General features: G+C 51.3%; 1 protein-coding gene across 4 annotated transcripts in view; it reads right to left on the bottom strand.

The window, feature by feature from the left end:
• Nucleotides 1-3,954: 3,954 nt before the first annotated feature.
• Nucleotides 3,955-14,809, bottom strand: part of NFYC (nuclear transcription factor Y subunit gamma) — a 66,729-nt gene continuing 55,874 nt past the window's right edge. For 3 of the 4 annotated variants that reach the window (XM_028511597.2, XM_036025849.1, XM_036025850.1), the window contains 4 exons: nucleotides 11,996-12,154; nucleotides 8,800-8,907; nucleotides 6,114-6,173; nucleotides 3,955-5,153 (listed from right to left, as the gene is read on the bottom strand). In XM_028511597.2, coding sequence (XP_028367398.1) covers nucleotides 4,722-5,153; nucleotides 6,114-6,173; nucleotides 8,800-8,907; nucleotides 11,996-12,154 — 759 coding nt within the window. In that variant the 3' untranslated portion in view covers nucleotides 3,955-4,721. The remainder of the gene's footprint in view (nucleotides 5,154-6,113; nucleotides 6,174-8,799; nucleotides 8,908-11,995; nucleotides 12,155-14,809) is intronic. The other variant, XM_028511598.2, reaches the window with a different exon arrangement.

The raw sequence follows: 14,809 nt of genomic DNA, 5'->3' as shown, positions 1-14,809 counted from the left end.
ACACGTTGACACAAACGAGATCTTAGAAAGCGTCTGATTCACAGTTCACTGGAAGAGAGAGGTGCAGGGGCCTGGGGGAGGGGCGGGGCGTGAAAGAGGTGGCGGGACTTAGTGGAGGGCCAGGGCTGCAGGCAGGGGAGGCTGGGTCCTGTTTCAGACCTACCTCTCCTCAGCACCAGCCAGACAGAGGAGCGCAGCCCAGCCTGGCCTAGCTGGAGCTCAGCTCAGGTTCTCCCCTGGAGTGCCAGACTTGCTGCCCTCCCATCCTTTCTCCTGGGCTGTGGTAGTGGCCTAGCACACAAACTAGGGGGTAAAGCTGCCAGCCCAGCTCAGGGGGACCCAGAGGAGGCCATACTCGTGGGAGCAGACACTTGACTTCTCCACCCAAGTCCTCTCCTCCCGGGAGGTCAGAGGCTAGCTTATAGAGGTCTGTGGAGAGCTGGAGAGGTGGGACAAAGGCTAGGTCCCTACCCAGGAGTTGGGGGTGGAGAGCTCTCGCTCTCTGTAGGAAAAAGAATCCTGAACGGTAAGGACAAGAGCAGTGGAGCTGAGCAGGCGGGGACAGGAGGCTTCTTTAAGCATCTGACTCTACTTAATCAGCTGGTGCCCTGGGTTAATTCCTTAACCTCTTTGAGCCTCAGTTTCTCACTCACAAAATGGGGAGAATACCTACTTATAATAAGGATGTGAAGATGAAATGAGATCATCCATTCAGGTGCCAAGCTCTAGATATATTTTCTTTCACAGAAATTTCTTAAAGGGATAACCTGCACCGCACAGCCCTCCAGCGTATGATCGGTGCTCAAGAAAAAGGTAACAAGAAAAAAGCGACAGTAACAGCGGTGGGAATGTGAGCGGTGTTGAAAGCTGGCTTCGGGGAAGGGTTCATGTTCGTCTACTTGCTCATCAATTACTATTGTTCTTTTGGTGCCAGGCCCTGTGCTGGGCTCAGGAGGTGCAGAGATGACCTTGAAGTGCAGGAGAAGACAGCCGAAACCAGAAAATTCTAACAGTGACAGGGGGGTCTCTTTGGGGCCTAACTTGTCTGGTGTGTATCGTCTCTCTCTCTCTCTCATCCCCTCTCCCACCTCTGCCCCAACCCAACAGGAGCTCCGTGAGAGCATAAGCCTTGCTGGCTTGCTTTCATCTGTCTTCACAATGTCTGACACACAGAAAGTGCCAAAGAAATATTTGCTGAATGACTGTGTATTTGAGCACTAATAATAGAGACTGTAGAAGTTGCTATGGGAACGTCAAAGAGGTCTTTGCTAACTCTGCTCCAGGAATTGGAGGTTTCTCAGCAAGGGCCATTAAACTGGGCCTTGATGGATGTATAGGAGATCAATAACTGGAAAAGGACATTCCAGACACTGGGGCCAGTACATTTTGAAAACATGGGAGTTCAGTTCAGGGGCCAGCAAGTAATTGAGTGTGGCAGGAGCAGAGAGTGTGGGGAGGAGGGTGGAAAGACACAAAGCTGGGGACACAGGGACTTGGATGACCTTAGGTCATCAGAAAGTCCTTGTTAAAATCTAACCACCTACCCGGATGTAATATTCTAGAAAGGGTAGTGTTTCCAGCCCTCACTGCTACCCTAAGGAGGCCCCTCCCTTCAGAAGTTAAGGGTTTTATCAGAAAGGAGCCCAGGATCTATCTAGTCATGCCGCCATAGTCCCTAGAATTGTCTCAAGTTGGGTGAGGGTGAGACATGGCATCTCCCAGACTTGGGAGAGTGCTCCCTGCTGCCCCCTTGTGGCCTCAGGAAAACTGAGCAGCAAGAAAGCTGGCCAGGTGGTCTGTTGATAATCCCAGGGGCCTCCAGGCTCCTACATCAGCCTCCAGGAAAGTTATCCCAACCACCAGCTGTCCACCGACCAGATCCAATTGCTTCCTTTATTCCACATATACTCAAGGCTGGGCCAGCAGATTTGGGGAGGCAGAGCAAAAGCAGTCAGTTCACATTCAGTAAAGCCTTATTCTCTTACACACACACACACCATCTTCGGCCAGAAAAAGCAGCTATGCATGCACAGGGGATCCAATGTTTTGGTTTCAACTCCACCCCTTTTCAGGCAGTGACCTTGGGAAAGTCACTGCACTTCTACGGGCCTCCATGTCTGTCTCCATCTGCCACACAGGGATCACCATCCCTCTTCCTGTCTCCCCTGCAGGGTCACCGTGGAGATCACACAGAGGACAGGCACTGCAAGTGCTAGGAAAAATGTTTAAAGAGTGCTCCGGATGTAAGGGGATCGTGTTGGGCATTAGATAGGGGCTGTCTTGGGCTGCACTGAAGTGTTTGTTTACACCCAGATGGGCCCTGCTGGCGGGGAAATTTAAAGGGAACGTGCTCAGCAAGGAAGCTGCTTGCCAATCACAACCGATCGAACATCTCCAAGAAAGAACTCGTCTATAGCAGGCTTCCGGAAAGTGGGGACCCATTGACTGGCACGCATTTCCGATTACGCCTGGGTGTTCAGGAATGAGTCACAGAGCAGCAGGGTGGGACATTTCAGCGGCCTCGATGGGGTGTGTGTGCCACGAAATGAACAGCTGATCTTGTCTCTCCTCTGAGGTCAGGGCCTCTGCCGTGCACTTGACTTGACTCTCCTCTTGCATTCGCTCACGGGGCTATGCACGCAGCATGTGTTTGGCTGCAGCAGTGGGAAAGGCCAGGGAACCCCCTTGAGAGAAAGGCCCAGGATGGGGGTGGGGGCACTGAACCTGGGAATCCAACGCCCGTGGGGCTGCCCGACTCTTACCAGGGGAAGACTCCCCATGGTGACAGCATCTGCCCCACCACCCTGACAACCCTGGAGAGGCACCCTGTATCCCAAACCTTGAAACTAGAAAAAAAAAACTTGCTTTTGCAAAAGAATGTTTTCTTCTTTTCATGGTGTGAATCTTACCTGGTTCTGGGTCTTTTGCTTTGGTGGCCCCGAAGCCCAGGATGAGATGTGAAACCCAGTTCTAACAACTATGTAGCAGCTCTTTACAGCCGGAATATTCCTTGTTTTCTATGATTCTGATCTACTTGATCATGTTCTTCAGAACTCTACCCTGCCATGTTTTATTTCATTGTGTATGTTTTCAATGGCGAAGTCCTCTTCCATGAGTGACTGAGAATGAAATAAATGGATGACACAGATGTCCCAGCACTTGCCATGGCTGCCAGCAGGGCATTTATAAAGGCACCGGGTCAGACCTAAAATCATCTAACATGGAAGACTCCTCCCCATCCCCACCTCACACCCTCAGATAGCCCCCCAAAGCAGGGAGCTGCCCAAGATTTTATGGTGTATTACTGTCGGAGAAGAAACTAATACCCACTTCTCCCGGCATCCAGTTCTCCAACCTTCCCGCACAACGGGCCTCATTCTAGCTGAGGGTGGCGTGGTGAAGGTAAGGGAGATGGCTCACTATTGGCCTCTGTGGTCAATGAAGTAGAATGCTTTCTATTCTTGTTGCAATTAGAATATAGGCCCTGGCTGCAGACCTCTCGTGACCTGCTGTTGGACAAGGGCTTGGGCTGCCCTCCTTGGTGGATGCTATAGGGTGTGGCCACAGTGGGCAACTCAGAGTTGTGCCAAGGCTGGGGAAGAGGGCTTTACCCGGGTCCTTGGTTGAAGGAGAGAGACGGTTTTCTCAAAGACATGCTCTCTCGACCCTCAGCCACACAGGACACTACGGAGTCTTGCCCACGGTGGTAGCCCAGAAAGTGAGGCAGGCAGGGACCTCTGAGACGCAAACAGATCCTACTGAATTTCATTTTTAAAATCAGCTGAAGATCTCAGTTTGAATCAGATAAGTAGAGTAAGTTTTCCTTAGCTTTTTTCCACGGGGGGTCCCCGTCCTTCACCACCCCCACAACCTGCGGGCAAACCAACCTTTCCAAGCCTTTCCCAAGCAAAGCAGCCCCACGAATGCTTCCAGATACAGAAACTCAAGACTCTAAATTATCTAAAATGAGGTTTATTGCATGTTATGCAGTTTGAAGTCCATGCAGCAAAGGAGACTAGCACAATTTTTAATGCATTTAAAAAATAAAAAACGGGGTGGTGGTGGTAAACACACAGAGCTCTAGTCTCCTCGGGTCCCTGGGAGAGGACGCCTGGGAGTGAAACCACCCACTCTCCATGACAAACGAGCTCATCTCCTAAACGCAGGAACGTTTCCACGGTCTCCAGATGCAAATACGCAGAGCTCTGGGGCAAGAGCCAGACGAGGAGAGTGGACACCAATGAAGAGGAAGCTATACATTCACCTAATTTCATCTGAAGACAGAACACGGTGGAAGATCCCGGGGCAGCAGCCGCTCCAAGAGTCAGGAGATAACATATACCTGTTAGAAGACTTGCTCCTAACAGGAAGTGACGGTAAGAACCAAAAAAAAAGGAAACCAAAGAAATATTTCTTCAACCACATTCTTCAAGAAATGCCATAAATATGTTATTTAATATTTTCATTTCATAGCATTGGACACACAACATATTGAAATATCAATTCCTTGGGGAAAAAATGGAAAAGGAGAAAATAAAAAATATTGCATCTTTCTGTTGGAGAATCTCGGCCCCCAGGCGTGGGGCGCAGCGCACCAGCGTCCTAGCCTGCAGGAGGTGCTGAGGTCGGCGGGTCCTCTGGGGGGGGAACGCTGTGCCCCCTGCCTGGGGCTGTATGGCAAAAATTGTGTTGGGTGTCCTTGGCCTTGCCAGCTCATGCCCTCAGTCTCCGGTCACCTGGGGGGCCTGCCCGTCGGAGGGCTGGTTGGCTGACTGGATGAACATGGGCTGGGCGAGGTCCTGGCCGGCAGGCATGGTGACTTGCTGGATCTGGTAGAGCTGCTGCGAGGGGTGGAGAGGAGAGAGTGAGGTCACCCCTGGGAGAGGGGCATGCAGCTCCCTATGGGCCTCGAGTTGGTTGGGGGCCCCAGACACTTCAACCACCACCCACTGCAAGGCGTCAGAGGGAGGAGGGGATGTGGAGCTCTGCGGGGGTTGGGAGCAGCAGACACAGGAGGCACCAGCACGGTGTGAGGGGGTGTGTGTAGTGGGCGGGGAAGAGGTGCAGGGAGTTGCATTTCCTGTGGCTTTCACTTCTCTGGGCTCTGCCTCTCCCGTTAGCTCAGAGCCTTGAGCTTGCTGCACGCTGTTTCTCTGTGACAAACACAAGCAATTCGAACCACTGTACCAGCAGCTTGGAAGTCAGCATTTCCCCAACTCTCAGTAAGCCTCACTGGCAAGGACGGAAGGATCACCCCCTCTCCTCCTTTCCCTGGAATACCTGGCTCAGGTGGAGGCCACACTGACCCTGTATCTCCTACATGGGCCCTGCTGAGGAGGTCGCCTGGGATTAAACACTTCCTACAACCAAGATCTATGAGGGGTGAGACAGATGCTCACAGAGCCACTTTGGGAGGTTAGGGTCACCTGGATATCTGGTTTCTCAGGTGTCCCCAAAAGAAACCAAAAGCCAAGACTCTGGCTCCGGAAGCCCTGGCACGTGAGCCTAGGGCCTGGTGCCAGCAGAGGTGGGAGATGAAGCTCCCCTCCCTCGGGCAGCAGAGAACAGGAGCCCGGGCACGTCACCCCATCGTGTCCACAGGGCTGTCTGGGTCCAGAACATGAGGGGAGGGCCAAGGGAACAGGGAGGGTTCTGTCCTCGTGTGGCTTTAGAATTACTGAATTCCAGGCACTGAGAAAGGCTGAGAGGTCACGTGTTCTCTGCATTCCAACTGAGCCATGCTATTAAAAAGCAACATGGCTTAGGGAAAAAACTAGTCCTAGAGAGGGAAAAGGAGACCTGTGTCCTAGTCCTGGGTCTGCAACGAACAGCTGAGGGAGCATGGACAAGGCACGTCCCATTTCTAGGGCTCAGTCTACTCATCTGTCAACTGGAGATTTGGGCTAGACAAGGTCTAAGGTTTGTTCAGCTCCCACACGTCTATAAACCTACAGGACAGGCTGATTTATTAAAGACTGTACTTGTTTTTAACAATTTCTGCCCAGTCGTCGTTAACAGAAGACGGGACAGCTGCCCTAACCATCCAAACTCACAGATGTCATCCACTAGCCCCCAGCCCCCAACCCCTCGCCCCGCCCCCACTGATGTCCTACCTGTCCGTCTGTGAACTGGCTGAACTGCTGCTGTCCTTGCTGGACCTCGGTCTGTGTGATCTGCAGGAATCAAGACGGCAGAGCAGGCAGGTCAGCCGCAGGGCCTGGCTCACCAGCCCACCGCCCAGGAGCGGGCCGCAAAGATCAAGGGAAACCACGGGTACGAGGTGCCCAGGATAAGGCCTGGCGCAGAGCAGGCGCCCGATGAGCAGCAGAAGAGCAAGCACCCCTGCCCACCCCTGAGCACTGACGGCTCCTCAGAGCTGACACCTCAAAGAGGACCCGGGACCACGTACTATTGATGGCCACTCACCAGCCCCAGCCCCAAGGTCTTTCTGGTGCCTGAGACTCAGATCAAACACACATCTAGCTCCTAAGTGCCGACAAGAGAGGACACAACATTTATTGTTCAGGCAGAAGCCCTAAGAGTCTTTCAGCCAGTGAAGACAGTTTGCAACAACTGGGCAAGGCAGTGAGTGGTCCCTTTCACTCCTGGAAGGTGGGCTCCAAACCAAAACCGTATCACCCAGATTATCTGACTGGAATATGAAACACCCTGGCGAGCAGGTGACCTTGGCCCTGGAAGCCTTGGTGGCAAACCTATGAAGCAGTTTTTCCGATGACGGCCACGTGCAGCCCTCTGGGCCAAGGTGGGAGGGGTGGGGGAGGAAGCAAGGAAAACATTTATCACGTGCACTTAAAATCCTAGGTGTGGACTTTAAAAGAAATCTGCTGGCGTGCAGAAATGCACCCTACAGTGCCAGCTGTGGGACAGCCTGGCAGATGAGCAAGATGACGGAAGCATCTCCGGTGTGCCCGCGTGTGCCTACGGAACATTCGACTGATAACGGCCTCTGTGCACCACCTCCTGCAGTCGGCACAGCCAGCCTGCCAGGCAAGGACTGTCCTCTCAAGTGTCCTCACGACAGCCAAAAACAACCCATCTGGCCTGCCCAGGAGGCTATGCAGGGCAAGAAGGGGACGGGCGTGAAAGGGCTCCATAAAGGTTTCTTCCTGTTGCTCCTCGTTTCAAGTCTTTTTCCTCACACTGGTCTGCAAGCTGCACGAGGGCAGGAGCTGAGCCACCACTCAGTACAAACTAAGTATTCAAGAAAAGTCTGCAGAATAAACGAATGACCCTGAGGCAAATGGAAAATATTCCTCACAGATGAGGTTAACTGTGCCCTGTGGCCAGCAGGATTGATCTTTACCATGGCTGAAAAGAAAGTTTCATTTAACTTGACATGCTATTTACATACTATTTACTCAGCATCATTCAAAAAATATTTACTGAGCACCTACAAAGTGCCAGCTGTCACAATTACAATCTGTTGTCATGCAGGCTCTACCCTCCAGTGCTCTCTTCTTACAGCGCCCCCCCACCCGGCCCCCCGCCGTGTACCCAACTCTCCCCACTCTGTGGCTTCAGTTTCTGGTTCCAAAACTCACATCTGGGGAAACACCAAAAACTGTTCCTTTGCATTTCCTCCCACCCCCAGGCCATGGAAAGTTTTTTGGACCCTGGGTTAGAATCTTACAAGTTGTTTGGTTGTTTTTTTTTTTTAAAGGGGGAGAAGGAGGTACCCAAAGGTGTGACCAGTCTTGAGCTCTGATTCCATGTCAGCGAGCACCAAGGAAATTAGGGAAAAGCCCAAGTCCCTATGTAAGCCTTTAAGGATCCCAGAAACTTACTCGGAACTCAGAAGCCTTACTTTTGGCTCATCCCTCCCATTTCCCCAAACGAGATCTTTGGAGACCTGCTCTGCACACTCAGCTCTGTCACTGCTGTCAATAGATGCCTCACCAGAAGCGCAACGGGGCCAGACAGAGCCAGCTCTTAAACGATCGCTGCTTTTTTTGGGGCCTGAGGCAAAAGAACCCATTAACAATGCCTTCCCTTGACCAGCACCCCATTCCTCTACAAATAATGCCCATGTTCTCTAACCCCCAAGCCCAGGGAGGCAGCCACTCAGCACCTGGGGCTCATGGCGTTCAATATCCTAGGACATGAGAGAAGATGAGGGGGCAATCACTGGTTAAGGATGCCCGAGGAGGTGAGCATAAAACCTAAGTAAGCCACCCTGGCTGGTGTGGCTCAGTGGATTGAGCACCCGCCTATAAACCAAAGGGTCACTGGTTCAATTCCCAGTCAGGGCAAATGCCTAGGTTGTGGGCCAGGCCCCCAGCAGGGGGCACGCAAGAGGCAACCACACACTGATGTTTCTCTCCCTCTCTTTCTCCCTCCCTTCCCCTCTGTCTAAAAATAAATAAATAAAATATTTAAAAAAAAATCTAAGGGAGCTTTCTAAAGGGTAGAGGAGGTGCCAGAACGCACAGCTGCTCAGTTTTAAAGATGGAAACTCAGCCTGACAATGAGGCAGTCTGTCAAAGTGCTGCTTCTGGTCAGACGTGCATGCAGTAACATCAGGCTTTCCCCAAGCATCCTGGAGACTTCCCTGCCTTGCACTTCTTTGTCCCTCCACAACAACATGGTAACAGAGACACTGTGAATACGATCTTCCAAAAGCCCCCAGCTGTGCCTTGGGGTGCACAATAAATATGCAGGGTGTGGAGGTGGCTCTTGCTGAAGGGTCACACTCGAGAGAGAACTGTGTGCTGAGCACTCCTTTCCAGCCAGAGGCCCGGTTGGTCCCCAGCTGAAGCCCTTCGTCTCTGGGGCACATACCTGTTGAGCATTGGTGGCAAGCGTCTGGATCTGTCCCTGCACAACTTGGGTGCCTGATACAGGCTGGGCTAAGCGAATGTACTGCAGCTGGCCGGTGTTCAGCTGCACCTAGGGCAGGGGCAGGGATGAAAAGACCACAGGAGACTGAGTGCAACCTCAGGCACGTTTCTCACGTCCCCTATTCCCCTGAGCCCCCCAAAGAAGTCTACCCTGAAAAGGCCCTTTCTAACAGAGGTCCGGCAAAACCATCACCCCCCTGCCCCGCACATCACACAACACGAAAAAGGCTATGTTCCCTGAATGGACTTTGAAAAATTTCCTGAGAATCCTGTCACCTTCATTTGGCTCTTCACTGCTTGCTCAGCTCACCTTAGGAGTTTTGCCCTAAAGGCTGTCGAACACTATCAGGACGCTCGCAGCCCAGGTGCAGGTCTGTCTCCCCTCACCTCCACACCACTCCGCCCGGGTTCCCAGAATGGCTGCTCTAGCACGGAGAGAAGCCCCAGCGTCTGCCAGGAGCACAGAGCAGATGGCCGTCACTCCGCACCACAGCCCCAGAACTGCCCCACTCCATGCTGCATATCCCGGAAGAAAAAGCTGACCCGCTTTATGATCTGTCCCCAGGAGCCAGGGCCGGTGGGGGCGTCTGTGGGACTTTAGGATCCTTGGTGTTCAGCACCAGCTTCTGGCCAAACACCTCCCAAGGGGAAGCTGAATCAATAAACCTTTCACAGAAAAACCCATCATGGGAAACCAAAGCTACAAAAATGCCCTTAGAGTCCCTCGTGCTTAAGATTAAGTCTCAGATAATACAATAATACCACATGCTGCATTTAATTGTGTGCTAAAAGCCTTAACTCAGGCTCTTAACGCTCCAGTGTGCCATGAAAGTTTTAGTGCTCCGTGTGCGGGGTGAAGAAAGGACCAAGGCAGTTACAACTCAAGAGGAACGGTGGCTCAGCAGAGACAAGAGTCAGCAGGGGCGGCCTGCAGACACTCGCACCGAGATGCGGGGGTGAGAGAGGCTCCAGGAGACCAGCAAACCCGGTTTCTCTCTCTCTCTCTGGGGGGCCCGGACACCACGCTCCCGGGCTGCCCAGCCCGCCTCTACTGTGAGGATGGGCTTCTTGTGGCTAATGTTCCCCTTCGAGAGCTAGTGCCACTGAAGGGAACTTCACTTCCACGAGGCAGACGCTGCTAGGAGGAAGCTGCACTCCTGCACGCGGCGTTAAATCGAACTGCCCCTCCGAAGCTGCCAGCCTCAGAGGACCAGAGCCACCAAGAAAGAGTAATGCTGGAGTTTTGGTAGACCATTCCAGAATCATCTGCTTAAGGCAAGATGGAGAGCGCCACAAAACCGAAACCTGTGAAGAATCTAGTCAAAGGAGACAGGGCATGCTATCGTGGCCCCCGGTCACTCGCTTCCTGAGACTACGCCGAGAGGAGCTGCCGGGAAGCCGTGAGGGTCAAGCTCGCCTCCCCACCTCGGTCCCCTGATGCGGCTCCCAGGCGACAGTGCTAAGATGCTCCTGGGGCTGAAGGCAACTGGGTGGGGGCTTGGGAGAACTCACGTGCTGAGGCTGAGGGGGCCAGTCCCGGGTCACCAGGACGCCAGCCAAGGCACAGGAGGTAAGAGACTGAAGCCTCAACCCAGGAATGGGGGAAGGTTTACTGCCTGCCACAGGGATTTTCCACTTCCTGGCTGGGAAGAGCTCTTTGCAGAAACTCAGATGTGAATGAAAAGCTGTGAGCCAGTTCCAAGCAGTTCTTAGAAGATGCCCTTCGTTTAGGCTTCGATTTAGGATCTGGTGATATCTCTCAGTCCTCTGCAAGGCTCGGTCTGGGGGTCCTCACAGCTTTTTACATTAACCACAGAGCAAGTAAGTCTACTCCTTAGGCTTTCAAAAAAGAAGCAAAATTTCCTTCCTGAAGGCCATCACTACTGAAAGCACACTGATGAGTTCAGAAGTGCAGACTCCTATGTGAGAACAATGGAGACCAGGCCCTGAATTCTACAATAAACCTTCTGTGCTAAAGCCCTCTGCTCCACAGGGTTAAAAACACTCAAGGTGAAGTCACTGCAAAGTGGGAACTGTTCTCTGGCTGAAATGAATTTGTTGTGTAGCCTCCGTATGAGCAAAAATCATTCAAGAGAGAGGTCTGGGGCTTGGTGGCTGAAAAAGTGAGGCAAGGCACCTGGAAGTGATGGGCTGTGTGTGTATGTGTGTCAGACACACACACAGGGGGAGGGGGAGAGAGAGCGAGCATGCGTGCACTCAAGTGCATGCAAGATGAGACAGAAAGTGATAGGCACGGACACAGAGGCACACACACTCCACTTTCCTAAGGTTTTTTCTGGCCTATTTCTCTGTTACCTTAATAAGAACAGTTACAAAAACAGAGCTGAAGATACTTTTCAAGCGTTTTTCAGAGAGGGATTGGTTCATCAAGTCCAAGTGAATTTCTGGACCTGCCTACATTTCATTTACAATAGGAAGGGTAAGGGGCAGGAAACAGAAGGACTGCTCCATGTCACTCACTCTCCACATTTTTTGTTGGCAAAATGACCAATGTATAGATGGCAAGTGTTAAGACAAGAACATTTTCAACAAAAGAACAAGTACAAATCTAAGAAATGAAATCCCTCAAGGCACACAGGAAGCTGCAGTCCACAGTGAAGGAATGGATAAGTTAAATGAAAGCCAAAAATACACTTTGCTGCAGGCTCCACTGGGAACCGCCTCATGAATATGCAACAAGTGTATTTATGGCCTTCCCTGTACACCTCCCTCCTATTCTCTGCTAATCAAAAGACAGGACGGCCTCATAGGCCTTTGGGCCTTGGCATGGAATAGTGGTTACAATGATTTCTCTGCACAGATGGAGTGAGGGGAAATTAAAAGGAGCTGCCCCACAGTGGTGAACTTGAACCTGGGTTAAAGGAAAGCAGCGAGCATACAGTGAAGCAAACTGTGGTCTGTGGTAATGGGAATATAGTTAAAAAAAATGTATAAATGTATGTGTGTATGTGTGTGTTATATACGTAACAAAATACACACGCACATTGTGTATGTATGTGCACACACACACATAATACACACATACAGAGATATAAAATCTTTAAGTATTTCCTGTTACAATGTTCAGTGGAGTGCCATGCAGACCTCAAGGCAAGGCAAGGCAGGGCAGGGCTTACCGGGATCTGCTGGATCTCCCCCGTGTTCGTGATGATCTGCTGCATCACCTGCATGGTCTGTCCAGTGCCGCTCTGGGCCTGCTGGGCTTGACCCTGTGGCTGGGCCTGGACAATCTGCACCTGCTGACCTTCTCCAACCTGCATGGTCACTGGTGTGGTCTGGAAAGAAGAGGCACAGGAAAGCTGATTGAGCTGTGGCTCAGAGTCAGTAGGCTAACCAAGGGGCTAATAACCAGTGGTTAACTAGGAGCAAACCTTCTCCACAAACACCTGAATCCACCCCAACACTAGCAATAATACTCAACCAACAGAGTCCTTTGGGCTTAAAGCACTGTGAAAGTTACTCACCAAAATAAAAGACCAAACATTTGATTTTTAGGCTCATAGTCCCTATTATTTGCCCAGGCCCAAAACACCTCTATGCTTCAAATGTTGCAACTTTTCACAGCCATTTCAATGACGGTAAGGTATACATGGTACAAAAGAATCAAAAGCAACCATGACAGTTCACTTTCGAAATGGCCAAAGTCAAGTCTGGAGCAGGTGAATTTGGAGGGCAAACTAAAAGGAAAATGGGGTCAGTATGAATCTACTGAACTCAGAATCCTGAGCAACTTGTTAGGCCGGCAAGACACTGGAAGGAGAATCGAGTGCATGCTGGTCCTCGCCCCACCCCTCCCCCAGAGCAGCTCCAGCCCGTACCCGCCAGCCGCTCCGGCTCGCAGCGCAGCTTCCACGGGAGAGACAAACGGGTGAACGCACTGGACACCTCAAGGGGTTAACGCCTGGATCCTAATTGAGGCTACCCTTAAGTAACAGAATTTAATAAAGTAAGAATTTTAACTTTTGAAAAATAGGAAGCTCAGATTTAAGAAATTCTGTTTAATGTATATGGTTTTGCAGATTCTGTGTCTATTCACACACATTTATTGGACCATAGTCCTATGAAACTTACTTTGAGAGACTGTAAAGACTTGAACTGTCAAAAAGGTCAATCCTTTCTTCAAATCTCAAAACTTTACCCCAGATGTGACTTTTATAACATACCTTGCTCATCTGGTGCTAGTAGGGGGTAGGGGATGGTGGTGGTTAAGAGGGTAGAGCCTTTCAAAGTACACCTATAGCCCTGGCCAGGTGGTTCAGTTGGTTAGAGCATTGTCCCATATACCAAGAGGTTGCAGGTTCAATTCCCAGTCAGGGCACGTGCCTGGGATGCGGGTTTGATCCCTGGTCGGGGTGCGCACAGGAGGCAACCGATCGATGTTTCTCTCTCACATTGATGTCTCTTCCCACTACCTCCTGCCCCCATCAAAAATCAATAAACACCCTGGCTGGCGTAGCTCAGTGGATTGAGCGCAGGCTGCAAACCCAAGTGTCGCAGGTTCGATTTCCAGTCAGGGCACATGCCTGGGTTGCAGGCCACAGCCCCCAGCAACCGCACATTGATGTTTCTCTCTCTCTCTTTCTCCCTCCCTTCCCTCTCTAAAAATAAATGAATAAAACAAACAAACAAACATATTCTCAGGTGAGGAATAAAAATACATACATACATACACACATACGCTACACCTAGACCCCTAAACCCCTGATTTGGATATGCTCTCTCCCCTCTTCAACAAGAGGCCCTGGGCGTCTCACGAGCTTCCGTCAGTGCTGCTGCTCTGACGCTCTCTCCTTTCTGACTGCACAGGTCTGTTACACACCGGAAGCTGCAAGAGAAGGGAGGTGTCCCGGGAACTACACAGGAGCTTCAAGGGACCACAAGGTAAGGAGAAACCTCTGTAAACTGGAGCAGGGTGGGAAAGAAAGAGGACAGAGGGACCCACGCAGAAATGCACGCCATGGGCTAGGATAGCAGGCAACACTTGTTCTCACACTGCGACTTTCCACTCGGCCTGTTCCCCAAGCCTCCAGGAATAAAAGTGACTGATTTCTGACGGAAAATACAGGATTCGCTTTACCAAAATATGCTTTCCTTCCAACTTTAGTGTGTATTCTCTTCTGCAAAGGTTAACTGCACTCAACTTGAAACAGCCACTTCTACAGAGGTCCAGGAGCTGTCCCACAGCCAAGGCCACCCCGAACCAGTGAGACAGCAAAATGACAGCTGGGAGGTGCCGGGACAGACCGAGTGGCCCATCCTCACAAGCCTCATCAGCTCCGAGCCGAGCAAGTCCAGAGTGGCAGAGAAGAGAATAGATGAAATCTATTCCACCAGAAAAAAAAAAAGCATACTGCCAACTCATCATTGTATTCTATCAACTTAATTTTCCTCAGAGAGGATTTCCAAACTATTTTTAAGTCCCTTCAGGAAAATGAGGGCTTGAGTTAGCCTGGCAGCTGTCAAGTCATGTACGATGTGCCTTGCTGTTGGGGCCCAACAGCCATGAGAGTCTTAGGATGACCAACCAGCCGGAGCCGGCCCCCAACAGACTCCCCTGAAGTTCACTCTGTGAAGGGTAAAGCCTTCAGCGGGTCAGGCTCTCACCACTGCAGAGGCACAAGCAAGGGCCCAAGAAGGTTCGGCAGGCCCCGCTGAGCTCCCTGAGGCAGGGACTGGGCGGCACTCATCTTTAAAGCCCTCCTGCTGAGCGTGGTGTCTGGCAAAGACCACACACTTTATAGATTTGTTACATGGATAAAAAAATGAGCAGGGGATAAATCCGAAAATCATATTTAAATCTACCAACACTCCAATTCTTTTCTTCTAGGCAAACCCAGCTCCTTCCTAGAGTGCCCAGGCTGTCAAGGCAGTATCCTCTGGTGGTCCCACCAGCCTCGCCTGGGTGTTCCCTGTGCCGCACCCTCTCACCC

Source organism: Phyllostomus discolor, chromosome 5 (genome assembly GCF_004126475.2).
Source record: "Phyllostomus discolor isolate MPI-MPIP mPhyDis1 chromosome 5, mPhyDis1.pri.v3, whole genome shotgun sequence".
Taxonomy (NCBI): domain Eukaryota; kingdom Metazoa; phylum Chordata; class Mammalia; order Chiroptera; family Phyllostomidae; genus Phyllostomus; species Phyllostomus discolor.
This window is presented reverse-complemented; position numbering and strand designations above follow the sequence as displayed.